The 13,777-nt window shown below is 33.6% G+C and overlaps 3 protein-coding genes across 3 annotated transcripts; 2 read left to right on the forward strand and 1 right to left on the reverse strand.

The window, feature by feature from the left end:
* The first annotated feature begins 629 nt into the window (after positions 1-629).
* Positions 630-6,069, forward strand: LOC139886709 (protein TPX2). The gene is made up of 16 exons (XM_071870619.1): positions 630-810; positions 2,828-2,977; positions 3,134-3,356; positions 3,525-3,606; positions 3,873-3,923; positions 4,006-4,103; positions 4,228-4,303; positions 4,387-4,446; positions 4,565-4,642; positions 4,775-4,841; positions 4,883-4,977; positions 5,091-5,156; positions 5,228-5,290; positions 5,387-5,458; positions 5,571-5,698; positions 5,762-6,069. The coding sequence occupies exons 1-16, from the start codon at positions 630-632 to the stop codon at positions 5,778-5,780; spliced, it is 1,509 nt and encodes a 502-aa protein (XP_071726720.1). The 3' UTR covers positions 5,781-6,069.
* A 1,090-nt stretch (positions 6,070-7,159) lies between these two features.
* On the forward strand, positions 7,160-10,088 carry LOC139862886 (protein STAY-GREEN 1, chloroplastic-like). Its single transcript, XM_071851519.1, has 4 exons — positions 7,160-7,404; positions 7,517-7,690; positions 9,213-9,380; positions 9,480-10,088. Exons 1-4 carry the CDS (start codon positions 7,285-7,287, stop codon positions 9,786-9,788), a joined length of 771 nt encoding a protein of 256 aa, XP_071707620.1. The 5' UTR covers positions 7,160-7,284; the 3' UTR covers positions 9,789-10,088.
* A 651-nt stretch (positions 10,089-10,739) lies between these two features.
* LOC139862896 (expansin-A18-like) lies at positions 10,740-12,652 on the reverse strand. The gene is made up of 3 exons (XM_071851527.1): positions 12,457-12,652; positions 12,020-12,329; positions 10,740-11,074 (listed from the first exon to the last, which is right to left on the reverse strand). The coding sequence occupies exons 1-3, from the start codon at positions 12,626-12,628 to the stop codon at positions 10,762-10,764; spliced, it is 795 nt and encodes a 264-aa protein (XP_071707628.1). The 5' UTR covers positions 12,629-12,652; the 3' UTR covers positions 10,740-10,761.
* Positions 12,653-13,777: the final 1,125 nt, after the last annotated feature.

Genomic DNA, 13,777 nt, shown 5'->3' on the forward strand with positions numbered 1-13,777 from the left:
ATATATATATATATATATATATATATATATATATATATTAAAAAGTAAAAATGATATTTCTTATTTATTCAAATAGTAATAAATTGTAAATATACCTTTTATCTATTTAATTCACAATTAAAATTTTGTTGCATATTTAAAAATTGAAATTGAATAATGTGTAAATTATTATTATTTCAAATTTTGTTAAAATTCTCGTCACTCACATTTCAAGAACTAGACACATTTCTCAAAATTTGTTTATAAAACCCAAATCATCAAAAATAAAAAAAACAAACCCTTTCAAACAAACGAACAAAACCAAATAAGGAGGGGCAAATTCGTCATATTAAAAAATTATAACGTTATCTTCCTTTTAGAACCCCACATGTATTCAAATTCCAAATCACTTTTCAATACCCTTCTTGTCTCTTGCTACAGTCCCCCAATTTATACATACACAATTCTGTATCTATTTATGTTCCTATACATACACCTACACTAATTTCTATACCTACAGTAATCTGTATCAATACTGTACAGTTTTCTTCACTTCAACACATTCCCCAAAATACTCAGCTTTTTACGAAACCTAACGTCAAACTCGCAGGTTTTGTTGATAAAGAATTTTGAAAAAAATGGAGGTTGAAATGGAGGATGATAATAGTAGCGGTAACACCGCCGTTGAGTTTATGTTTACGGCGGTGGAAATTGATCTCGATTACGAGTTTGATACGCCTAGGTTTTTCGATTTTACGCGTGAAGAATCGGTTGATGAAGCTCGTGAAGCTGAAATGTGGTTTGATTCTGCTCAAAGCTGTCCGCCTTCTCGTAAGTTGTTGAAGTTTGTATGCATTATTGATTTAAGTTATTTTAGTTGATTTCCGTACTGATTGAGGTTATTATTTGCTGGATATTGTTTATGAAATGAAATAGGGGAAATTAGCGATGCAATTAGGTTTAATTTGATTTTATTTAGCTTTTGTAGTTTAAAATGTACTGTATATGATATATAATTTTGACTTTTGAGGTCAAACATCGATTTTTAGACTGGAAATTTATAAGTTTCTAGGATAATATCAGTGACTGATGCAATTCGGTTGAGTTACTTCTTATACATTAAAATTTATTATTTTTTATATAGTTTTATTTTGAAATTTATTTGATGTATAATTTTGACCTTTTAGGTCAAACATAGATGTTAGGAAAAGAATATATAAATTTCAAGAACGATATTGGTCGATAAATGCAAGGTATACATACACAAAATCTGGACTTTTAAGTGTATGAATGTTAGATGTACTCGCAGAAACTATTAAGGCCCCGTTTGGCTCACAGAATCTAATGGGATTCCGGCGGAATTTGAATTGAATTTAGACACGACGCATGTCTAAATTCAATTCCAATTCTGCCGAAATCCCATTGGATTCCGTGAGCCAAACTGAGCATAATAGAGGATAAATATAGTAGAACATTCATCAATTTTTGAATTTGAAATTCTAGGTTTGACTTTTAATGTATATGAATGTATTCAGTTTTTTCTGCACGTAAGTGGAGTTATGGTAGTACTTAGAACTGTTAGGTAATGATAGTTTTAAAGTGATATTACACGGTTATTGAATATATCTTGTGGATTTTTACGTTCTAATAATAGAAAATAGAAATCTATATGCTTATGTTAGGTGTGGGGTAAACTCTGGTTGCAGTTCAGGCTTATGCAGCTTAATGTTGATATATGTCTTACATATACGTGGTCCATGTCATGTTATGATTGTAGAAAATTTATATAATATCCATATTTACCAAGTGGTCCTGCTCATCAGTCATTATTTAGGTAGTCCATCATATATGAAATTACCATCCCGTAGCCAGTGGTGGAAGTAGGATTTTTTTTTCACCGGGGGAGAATTTTTTTTTAAAAGCGTAGCAACTTTTTTTGTGCAAAATTTGGAGGTCATGGGGCAATTTTTGGAGGTTTTGGGGCAAAATATGGAGGTTTTGGGGAAAAAAAATCCACTTGGGGCAAAATCGAAAAATCCAAAATTTTTGCACTAAAAATTGCAAATCCGGGCGGCTGCCACCCCTGCCCCTATATTATTTTCGCCCCTGCCCGTAGCGGTTTTGAGGTCTTTCCTGCTGCGGTTATTTCTTTGTTGTACTTACCATATGGTTTGCTATTTTGACCGCACCATTTTAGATTGTATTGTATTCATGCTAATAACAATTTGATTTGGGTATGGTTTAATAGTAAAGGACCGAATGTGTTTGGCATCATTTTGTTTGATTAGGTGATAAAGATTTGAAGCATATTTGCTAGCATTTATATCACATCTGTTAGATATTGGACAACCTGACGAATTTGGTAGTGATGTTATTTCGTGTATTATAAGACGTTATATTAAAAGTCCATGTACATACAATCTAATACCTCATGATGATAATGTGACTACTATCAATGAACATGGTACAGTGTCAGATTTTGATGACACTAAGAGTTTTTATAACTCAAACTTCCGTTTTCTGCTTTCTATTTTAGGAAAGGCAACCCTACAAGTTAACCTACCTCACATAATACATCACATGAGTAGATACATACATACCACGAATTTTAAACTGAAACCTCTTGGTTGAAGGGTTCCCCAAATAGTATTCAAATGCCCATAACTTAATCGAAAATTCAATTTTACTCGAGTTTTGAATAAAATATAAGTAGCATTTATAAAAGACCATTTTTTTTTTTCTGCTATTTGTACTTTATTTTTTATTTTTATTTGTATAAATAAAAGCTTATGCAAGTATACATTAAATGCATCTGTGTTGCTCACCTATGGATGATATTCAATTTCAGCGTTTGCAGTCAGATTACTCTCACGAGAACAAAACGAAAGTACCAACCCTTCTACCTCATCGGAAGGTTTTGGTAACTGTAATATGTTGGAAAGTGTCTCCAATGCCGTACAAGCTACAGAAGATTTCACAATGGATTTGAGCAAAACAGGCATCAATTAGACTGCTGATTTCATCTCTATATCCAATGTTATACTTGTTCACTAAAAACATAATGCAAATTATACAGGGATTATAATTTGTGTTGGATTAATGTAACCTTTATATATGTGTGATTAGCTAACTATCAGCATTAAATCTTTTTTAGATGCTGATGGGACAAATAGGGGAGTTCCGTTAGATGTGATGGGTTATCTGCATGCATTCCAGAAGCAAAATCCTACTAGTAGTATACAGAAAGATAGCACAAGAAATGGCATTTATAAATCTAAAACAAGAAAACCATCATGCCCTAGGGCTTCAACTTTGATGAAACCCACAGCAAGTCAATTGGCTAAACAAAATCCGGAACGTTTAATGGATAATTTCAGGTACTTACTGCTAACTTGTGTATTCTCAACACTACACGATATTATATCATTGTGCCCTTTTCTAGTACATTGGTATTGCTTAACTAGTTTAAGAAATTATGATAATACATACTTCGCTTGTCATCTCCTGTGCTTATTTTGAAAAGAACTGATATCATTGTGTGGTAGGCTCCAAAAAGTGGGGAACAATTCCGGTGTTGAAAGTCAAGCTGCTAAAAGACAAAAGCTTGAGGGAGGTCATTTGTGTAAGGTTAGAAATAAAAGATGATATTTTTAGTCCTCTGAGTTGATAATCTTGTTATGTCTCTGTATTGTTGTTCTCTTGGTTTTCGTTAGTCCCCTAAGTTGATAATCTTGTTATTGCACTGTATTGTTTTTGTTCTCTTGGCCATCGTACATAGGTTATGTAGGATTCTTTGTTTCGGGTCGTAGGTTTTTTTTAAATTTTTTTTTTTTTTTTTCATCGCTCTTTCTTTTTCTTTATGAATTATGAACATCTGAAATGTTACTTGACAGGTCACAGACACGAAGCAACAAGCTAGTTATGTTCACAAGGCACCAAAAAGGGTACATTGCATTCGGTACTATTAAGTGGTTCACTAAATCTTCTGAAACTTACGTTAGAATTTTGTTTTTTAATGGTTTATAGGAAGGCCGTGTCGAAGGTAGTTTAGGTCATGGCAGGCTGCGAATAACTGTTCCTATACCACCTGATCTTGCAACAGCTCAAAGGGCACAAAGAATAAGGTCGGATGAACACATTACTATATTACTATATGTTTCATAATTTATATCATCTGTATGATATGCACATCAAGTATGTTTCATAATTTATATCAACAGTTGGCTTAGTGTAATGTTTTGGTTTCAGGAAAAAAGATGAAAGCGGAAACGAACATGTGGTATCAAGAGCTCCTGGGTTTCGAGCTCGTCTACTCAACAGAAAAGTTTGTACTTAAATAAGTATCTTAAGTTATATTCCATCACTTTTTATTATTTGTTATCTATAGATCTTGTTTGTCCCATACAGATATTTGAAGCACCTTCATTGTTGCATCAAAAGAGCATTCCCCAGTTACCAGAGTTTCAGGTAAGCTGTTGCTTCATATTTTTTTCTTTTAATTTTTTGTGGCAATGACCAATCCTAAAACAAAAAATAAAAATAATAACAAGATTAAAAAATTAAAAATATTGATATTTCTTACCAGGAATTTCACTTGAAGACAACAGAGAGAGCTCTACAAAACACTACTGCAGTTCCCTCAACTTCACGACATTCCAGTAAGGTTAGAAATCAAATCCAAGAAACGTACCAAATTTGAAACTTTTAAATTGTGAATTATGAATATGAGTATGAATTATGATGTCCAAAAGATAATGATGATAATGTGATCTAAATGTAGTGTTTTCTTATACAGGTGCCACATAAGCCGAATTTTGCATTTTCCGCAGAAAGTAGCAGTAGAGAATCCAGAGGGTATATTTGTAACTTTACTACTTAGTTTGTGTATCTATGTGTCAATGATTTAACATTCTCTCTCTATCTCTCAGACCACATGTTCCAGATGCTGCAAAGCAAGAAACAGTTCACAAATTCAAAGCTCTACCATTGAACAAGAAGGTAATGGTTTAGCAGTGGTGTAAATATCACCTTAAATCAATCAATTTATAATTTATAACATGTTATAATATGAATAACTAAAGAACTCAAAAATGTGTTTTTACTAAATGCAGATATTTTCAAGCAAAGGAGATCTAGGAGTTTTTAGAAGTAGCAAGAGAGAGACTACAGTAACTACGGTATGTAACTACCCTTTTTGCTTCATTATTCCATGATGTCATAGATTTAATAATCTTCTGATTTTCTTAAGGCATTTAATTTTCAAACCGAGAAGCGAGGTCAGCATGTGCCGCCAGTTGATCTATTTAACAAGGTAAAATTTATCAATATTTTTGCAGTTCTCCTATCGGTCTGTTATACATTTATATCTAAAATGTCTATAATCCTTACTTTCTCTTTGTGATTTTAGCTCTCATTGGCATCAGAATCTGGTTCGCAGTTACATAGGCCTACGTCTAGACCACCTTCTATATTTACGAAGGTTATCCCTATTTCTTTTCATGGCGATAATTAATCTAGATTCTTGTTAGTAACATATTAATGATTGCATTTTTTTTAGCTTTTACTGAGTTGTCTGTTTATTTTGGTATAAGGGTTTAAAAGAAAACAGAGTATGCTCCGTTATACAACAAAGTGAGGTAAGCACACCAAAATTTGGATCAAAACAGTTTAACAACAATAAGGTGATCTCTGAAGGCCCTCCTTTGTCAACAATCAACAGGTAAACACTCTTCCAGTCCTTATTAAATTCTCATGTGCGTTTTCTCATTTATCTTTGCTACAGAAACTTGGGACTCCATTAACGCGATGAAAACGGTTTGATTTGGAGGGATTGATGGAGGAGTAAAGCAAGACGCCTAATACATTGGCATCCATGCGTTACGTCAAGATATTGATATCCAGTGATGCTGCCAGCTAGAACAAACAATCTTTTTTAACCAACATCATACGGATAAATGCTAAACTTGTTAACAAAGATGCTATAAAAACTAAAGTTTTACAGCTCCCAGTGGTTTGTTTCTACTCTCTTTTACGGTGTTTAGGAGCATTAGTATGTTCAGAAAGAGAGAAAAAAGTTTCAAGTCTAGTGACTTCACTGGTAATTGAATATAGTCTGTTAGCAATTTTTTTTTATGAAAAAGTTGATGCTAGTTGATGTTAGATGCATTTATAGTATATAAGGTAAAACTAACATATGTTGGACCTATCGTACATCTAACAAAAATTCATAAGAGAAATTTATTTCGGGACGAATATAGTACGGAGTAATACATTTGGGAGAGCAAGGGATGAATAGAGTAAAATACAATATTTTTACCAGTCATAAAGTGCAATTTTTTTTGAGGTGTTTTGTGGATCATGATTCATGAGTCGCTTCAAGTAGAGATATATTCGTCTAAATGTTGTGACCCGTTGGATCATTTGTTGGGTCTAAATGTCCACTTTTCTGATAAACATATGATAAACGAGTAGAATCTAGTTCAAAATCCACGTGATATGACACACACATGTTGGTGTAGGGACATTAAAGAACCTGCTGGTCGCTATTTCTCATGATTTGTGAGCTTATTGGTTTTTTTTTTTTTTTTTTTTTTTTTTTTTTTTTTTTTTTAATGAAGTCACCCAACTGGTTATAAAGTTTTCGTTTTGTCAGAAAAAAGAAAAATTAAGCAATGGTGATAAATTCAACAAATTTTTTGATAAATCTACTCATTTTATGGACAGACAGATTGTACTACAAACAACCGATGCATCATGTGAGTGGATTTATCAAAAAATCATTACCCAAATCATAAACTATTGTTGGCGAAATTGAACCGACAATTTCACATCATAGCCAAAAGAATAGGGACTCATAACGAAAAAAAAAAAAAAAAGGTGCTAAAATTGGAGAACACTTTGTTTCTAGCCGGCCAATAGGGTCCCATACTCTCGCGAACATGAAATATTCAACTTGAAACTTCTAATAAACTTCAATATCATTAATCAGCATTTTTCATTATGTGTTGTTTGGTGTTATATGCTAATTATATTAATATACTACGTACAAACAAAAAAATATATTGAAACGTGTTAGGCTTCACCTATAAGTTTGGACTTTAAAGCAACATCTTTTAAGTCCAACACGCCACTCCCTTTTACTTTCAAGATTCAATTTCATAACTTATAACTTATATTTGTAATACTTAGTCTTTCTCACTGTGTGTTCTTGGTGTTGTGTGTGAGATTAGACCATCTAACTTTCTATTATAGTCTCTATACTACTATATATAGAAAGTTCTTGAAACCAAACAGAAAAAATATCAAATGGCTTATTTGATCATCCCCTCAAAACTAAACAGTTCTTCATCTTCAATTCTTGATCAGAATCAGAGCTCCTTGTTCATTTTCAAGAACTCAAAAAAGATCAAGAAGACTCATTCCCCTGTAAATAAAAATCTAGCCTTTTTCTAATTTATTTTATTATTACTATTAATATATTTTGTCAAAAAGTTTGAATTTTTTTTAATGGGTATTTATATTCTTGTAAAATAATCAGGTTGCAAGATTATTTGGGCCATCTATATTTGAAGCATCAAAGTTGAAGGTGTTGTTTTTGGGAGTTGATGAAAAGAAGCATCCTGGGAATCTTCCAAGAACATACACACTTACACACAGTGATATTACTTCTAAGTTGACCCTTGCAATCTCTCAAAACATCAATAATTCTCAGGTATTTTGAATTTTTTTGTTTTTTTTGTGTGTGTGTGTGTGCATAGGTTGAGTTTTGATTTGATTAATATGAATCATGGGAGGGGATAGGTCAATTTGATCAACTAATCATATTAGTTTTATTATTAATAACTAGTTAATTATATTAATGTATTTAATTAGAATTAGAATAATCTATCTAATTTGTTCTCAAGGCATGTGTTAGGCCGCGTAAGTCAATTATATATCACAATCATAAATTTATAGTTAATAGACATCTATCATTCACAAATGAATTCAGAGAGTTCATTAAATCCATACTATACTAACTGTCAGGAATTTAGGACCAAACCAAGACATCACGAACCCACGAATGACAAACGAATTATAAACAATAAATAAAGCATAACGACACGGGTATTTAATGTGGTTATATCCCAACTCCAAACACGGAGAAGGGTTTACTCCACGGACGCAAACCAGAGAATTTTCTTTATTATTTTCGTGCACACCATACAATGAGATCATGGTTACAATATATAGGCAAAACAGAAAAAAGAAACAAATCAGCTCGACTTGCTGGCCAAGGTAGGGGTCGCGCTTCGCGAGGTCTTCCAAACACGAGAATCATCTCTCAAACGCGAAATTTCCAGCAGCACTTGATTCTTGTTTCTTTTTCATTCGTTACTTGTTCAATGTCTACATACTCAACACTAACTACTAATATTATTTAACTGGAAAGATGTACTCTATTTAATTAAGATTTCTAACTATACAAATGAAACAAACCTAACAGAGCTTTTAATAATGTTAAATTTTATTTATGTCCCATATTGCAGCATTCCTGTTTTGACAGTTTTATTTTGATACTACATACAGAGTATTTGTATACTAACTCATCTTACTTTGTATGTGATTAATATACTATAAATACATATAGAAGATTTAAATCGCACAAATTACAGTACAATACAAATTAAGGATCATAAAGATACCTATATATCATTGGTTCAAGCAAACTTGTTTGGTACTTGATTAGCATCAGTTAGAGACTCTTGATCAGATTAAACAGGTCAGGTCTGGATCAGATAATACGGGTCATGTTGAGGATAAACAGTTCCATATAACCTGATGGATCATGGGTTAAAACAGACCCAGATATAACCTGATGGGTCGGGTTCATAACAGACCCAAACCTGACCTGCTTCTTCCTTATGTTCATTTAGTTCCAACACCAAATACCTCACTTTAAAGCACAGTAGCTCATTCACGTACTACATAATTTTGGACACTATACCGTTACGAATCCCTTGTTAAAAGCCACATAAGCATATGAAATTTCACTTATAAATAACATTATATACATATAAATATACATATTTAGGTCAATTCCATATGTATTTAGTGTAATCTAACTTTTTGAACCGTTCTTGCTATAAATGAACAAATATATTCTCCTTACTCTACAACACCATTTTTCACATTCTCATTCGTGTTGCAACTTATGGACTGAAGTGTAACCGTGGTTAGTTGGGTAACTGCAGTTGCAAGGGTGGTCTAACAAAATATACAGAGACGAAGTGGTTGCAGAATGGAAAAAAGTGAAAGAAAACATGTCTCTTCATGTTCATTGTCACATAAGCGGCGGTCATTTTTTTCTCGACTTATTCGCTCGCCTCAGATTCTTCATTTTCACCAAAGAGCTACCCCTGGTACGTATGTACAACAATCAATGCATAAGTGTTTAATTTACATACCCTTTTCGTACAACGATCAATGCATAAAGGGGTTCAATACTTAAACTTGAACAGGTGTTGAAGGCATTTGCACATGGAGATGGTAATTTGTTAAGAAATTATCCAGATTTACAAGAAGCTTTGGTTTGGGTTTATTTTCACTCCAACATTCCAGAGTTTAATAGGGTGGAATGTTGGGGCCCACTTCAAGAAGCTGGTGGGTCCTCGTCTAGACGTGGACCCACCACGCCACTCGATCAAATTCCAAAACCATGCAAAGAGGTTTGCGCGTGTTGTTTCCCACCAATGACATCGATCCAGTGGTCTGAAGATCCGGCTAACGATCAACTAGGTGATGATCGAGGCTTAAATCAGCAAATTTGATAAGCTGATAGTGGTCCCTGATATGACATTTTTTGGGTCTTAAGATGATAAATTAGACCCAAACAAAAGATGAAATGAAATTATAAGGGATGGTGAAGTTGAAGCTAGGTGTTCATGATGTATTTGATATATTCATTGTAGCATGATTCAGTGTCCTCTATTTGAATTGTAGATAGATGTAGATATAATTGATTTGTATTACTTTTACCTTTTTTTTTTTTTTTTTAATGTGTTATAATTACTGTACAGTTAATTTATCTTTGGTCTGATTTCTGTATAGGACACCACACTTTATTTGCATTTCACATAAGACAAAAATATCACGGATGGTCCCTGTGGTTTGTATTAGAAATCATTGGTGGTCCACGTGCTTTTCTTTCGTCATGGATGGTCCCTCTAGTTTGCATTTTGAATCACCGATGGTCCCTGTGGTGCATATCGTCAGGGACCATCCTTGACGAAAAATGCAAACCACAAGGACCATCGGTGATCCAAATGCAAATCATAGGGACTGTCCTTGACGGGAAACAATACATAGATATGATTTCTGATACAAACCACATAGATCATTCGTGATTTTTTGTCTTCGGAGAAAGACTCCAAATTAATGAAGTCTTCGTTTTAAATTATTTTTCAACATAAACAGTTCTCAGATTTTGAAAAAAAGAAATGAACTTGGTCAAGGTTATCGAGACATCAAGTGTTAGAATAACCGGAATAGAGTACCTTGAATTCAGATTTTTGAAGGCTTTGAGATTCTTTTAGATTATTTGAAACTTATTTTCCCTTTTGTAGGTGAAAATTCCATAGATTTGATGTTATGTATCAGGTTTAAAATGAAATTCGGCTTAGAGTAACAAATAAAACCAATTAAATCAAATATGAAAATAAAAAACAGCTCGAAATAAAGGATCAAACTTATATCTTAACAAGCTGAAAAATTTGGTGCGTGTCAATGAAAAAACTAAGTACATTAATGAAAGTTAACATTTGCTTGATATGTCAATCCTAAGTTCCAATTAGCCGGAGCGACATTGTTAGCCACGATGGTCTGTTTGGTTGTGTAGGAGGTTATCCTGAACGAAAGTGCTTGACCTTTAAGAGTCGCAAATGCTTGGTACGAGGCTCCCCAATTGTGGCTCATTTTGATCCACGCGGTTTTGGTTCCTTTGACCCACATTTGGCTAATGTCACCAGCACCACCAACATTCATTACATACACCAGCAGCCAGTATCCATTTCCCTGAAAAGAGAACCTGATCCCACCTTTCCTAACACAAGATACCCTATATGAAAGCAACAATATCAAATCAACAAAGCTTCATTAATATTGTACTTTGTGCATAAATACTTGTATGACAAAAGGGCCTTTCGCCTAGCTAACAGTACGTGGGGAACTCATCAGCCAGAAGGTTGTGGGTTCAAGTCTTGTTAGAGATAATGTGGATATATGTGTGATTGTACATAATTTTTGAATTACAATATAAAATTCTATGTATTATACATGACAATTGAAACTCATACTTTCAAATTTGTGCCAATTGAGTCAAACTTTTGGATCAAGTGGGTCTTGAAAATATAAGAGGGGGTCAATATAGACCCATCTTAAGCCCATTAATATATTGCAGGGTCTATTTAAACCCATTAAAACCCATTTCAAACCCATTCCAATATTGACCAAATTTGCATTTTTGTCAGTTTTTATAGTTTCGTATTTCAGTTTAGCATTTCAGTTTCACGTTTAAGTTTAAATTTCGTGTCTGAGTTTCAATTTCGTGTTTAAGTTTCTATCTTGCGTTTCGCGTTTTGCATTTCACTTTCCAATTTTCATTTTCTTGTTTGTCAAAATAGTTTTCAGATTTCGCATACCAAAAAATTCATTTTTCAGTTTCGCGTTTCAATCCTGACCAGTTTGAATCATAAAAGAATCCAAAAAGTCCGAATAAAACTGAAAATACGTTTCACGTTTTAATTTCGCGTTTCAATGTGAATACTGAAAATTCCGAAAAAAAATCTGAACCATTTCACCCATATCCATTTCGACCCAAACTCATTCGGGTCTCGACCCAACCCATTTAGATTCGACCCGTTTGACTCATCTGTTAATCTGACCCATGACCCATTTTGACCCAAACTCGTTTGGGTCTCCTCAAGACCCGACCCGTTCGTTTGTATGTAAAAAAAGGGAAAAAGTTTTCTGTGGCTTGTAACGGGTATATATGGAAATCTACCTGCGGTACATGACAGGTACAATACCCGCCTTCCATTGCGCGATTTGTTCGAAGGCGGGTTTAGCCATGTCAAAATGGGTTCGTGGAGGATTGCACCATCCACCGTTATTTGAGTTTTGAGACCAATTAGGTGGGCAGAGGTTTGTAGCTGTGATGGTGGCTATACTTTTAGAACACCATGGTGATTGGACACACCGAATTTGAAAACATTGACCACATGCGAATCCATTGTTATAGATCGCCGAACTCAATGCTGCTGTATTCGTTCCATACCCGTTTGTCACCACGTTACCATATCCACAAGAGCCCCCTGCATAAAGCTTTAAAATAATTAATTACGGAGTACAATAATATACTCACCATTAACAAAGAAATTGCATGAGTCTAGCTTAATTCGGTTATTATAAAAGATAACACAATTGTATGTAACTATGTACCCATGGTTGAAGCGGCTGACTCGTCTCCATAAAATGTGGCATGGGCTAGAGTCCAAGGACTCGGCCGATAAACAGCTGGTGCGCGATATGCAACCGCTGTTACACAACCCAAATGAGAAATTGTCATTGTAATGAGTACACAGAGTCCCAATAAAGGATGAAATTGAGCCATTGTGTATCCTTAAGTTGGGCTGAAATTAATTTAATTATTAATAGCTTGTGTACAACTTAAGTAACTCACCGTTGTTGCATAGTGAAATTTGATTTTAATAGCAGGTTGCATTCTTTTATATATATATATATATATATATATATATATATATATATATATATATATATATATATATGGGTGTATGGGATAACAATAGGAATATAAAATGACAAGTCCTCACGAAGAGTTTTCAAATTTGCCTAGTTTTTCAATGTCAAATATGAAATAGGATATGATATTTGTGCCATGAAATAACTTGGAACGTGCAAGCAGGTTTTATCTCATTTAAATAATATTATTATTATTCACATTATCTTCAATTCAGTTAACGTTTTAGTTGAGCCTAAAACACACTGACACACATCATATCAAAAATTCAATGAGAACTAAGATTAATAGTAGAACATTCGAAATTTAAGTTCTAACTTCATATTGAAATGATCTAACTTCATATATTGTTTTTGGCGAAAAAGCAGAAATTTGAATTAATTTGATACGAAAATTTGAAAGAGATCTAACTAATAAGTGTCTAGTAAATCTGAGATCGTACGATTTATTTGAACTATGTAATATCGTAGATCAATAATTATTTACAATTAACAGTTTTGAAATCATCTTTAAGTTATCTTTAAATTCTTTTCAGATATCTTTTAGCCTTTTAGATATCTCAAATTTTCTTTTCCTATTTTAGTTAAGGAAATAATAACATCTCTAATCACATCAAGAACTTGTAAAAAGTAGGATAGAATTGAAGGATAAATTAAGAAGCCCGTTAGAAATAAACTAAATCGTTAGCTATGGCGCCTTTAGTGCAAAGTGACGATCTTGGTAGCGATTGCAATCCTTCTGACCTTGATCTTCCTGATTTGGGCTTGAAAACTAACCCAGTTGACTTTGTTTCAACCCATAAGGGGCCGGATTTGGGATGTTCAATTGATGGGCCTGTTGAGTTGATTGATTTGGGCTCAAAGCCCATATGGATGCTACTGCTTCAGGAGGTGGTTCCAGGAGTTCCCGGTCTTGATTCTCGGCAATCGTTAGCTAGTTGCGATACCCCTTCTTCTTCGACGATTTTACCTGTTGACGATTGTTGTGCTTCTTGGTCGACCA

Source organism: Rutidosis leptorrhynchoides, chromosome 1 (assembly GCF_046630445.1).
Source record: "Rutidosis leptorrhynchoides isolate AG116_Rl617_1_P2 chromosome 1, CSIRO_AGI_Rlap_v1, whole genome shotgun sequence".
Taxonomy (NCBI): domain Eukaryota; kingdom Viridiplantae; phylum Streptophyta; class Magnoliopsida; order Asterales; family Asteraceae; genus Rutidosis; species Rutidosis leptorrhynchoides.

Excerpts from the sequence above, each read along its gene's own strand:
- LOC139862896 (XM_071851527.1), bottom strand. The coding sequence starts at position 12,628 with ATGGCTCAATTTCATCCTTTATTGGGACTCTGTGTACTCATTACAATG. Across the intron at positions 12,330-12,456 it reads GTCAGCCGCTTCAACCATGG|GGGGCTCTTGTGGATATGGT; the intron begins GTACATAGTTAC and ends AGCTTTATGCAG. Across the intron at positions 11,075-12,019 it reads GTACCTGTCATGTACCGCAG|GGTATCTTGTGTTAGGAAAG; the intron begins GTAGATTTCCAT and ends GCTTTCATATAG.
- LOC139886709 (XM_071870619.1), top strand. The coding sequence starts at position 630 with ATGGAGGATGATAATAGTAGCGGTAACACCGCCGTTGAGTTTATGTTT. Across the intron at positions 4,104-4,227 it reads CAAAGGGCACAAAGAATAAG|GAAAAAAGATGAAAGCGGAA; the intron begins GTCGGATGAACA and ends TTTTGGTTTCAG. Across the intron at positions 4,447-4,564 it reads CCCAGTTACCAGAGTTTCAG|GAATTTCACTTGAAGACAAC; the intron begins GTAAGCTGTTGC and ends ATTTCTTACCAG.
- LOC139862886 (XM_071851519.1), top strand. The coding sequence starts at position 7,285 with ATGGCTTATTTGATCATCCCCTCAAAACTAAACAGTTCTTCATCTTCA. Across the intron at positions 7,405-7,516 it reads TCAAGAAGACTCATTCCCCT|GTTGCAAGATTATTTGGGCC; the intron begins GTAAATAAAAAT and ends TAAAATAATCAG. Across the intron at positions 9,381-9,479 it reads TCACCAAAGAGCTACCCCTG|GTGTTGAAGGCATTTGCACA; the intron begins GTACGTATGTAC and ends AAACTTGAACAG.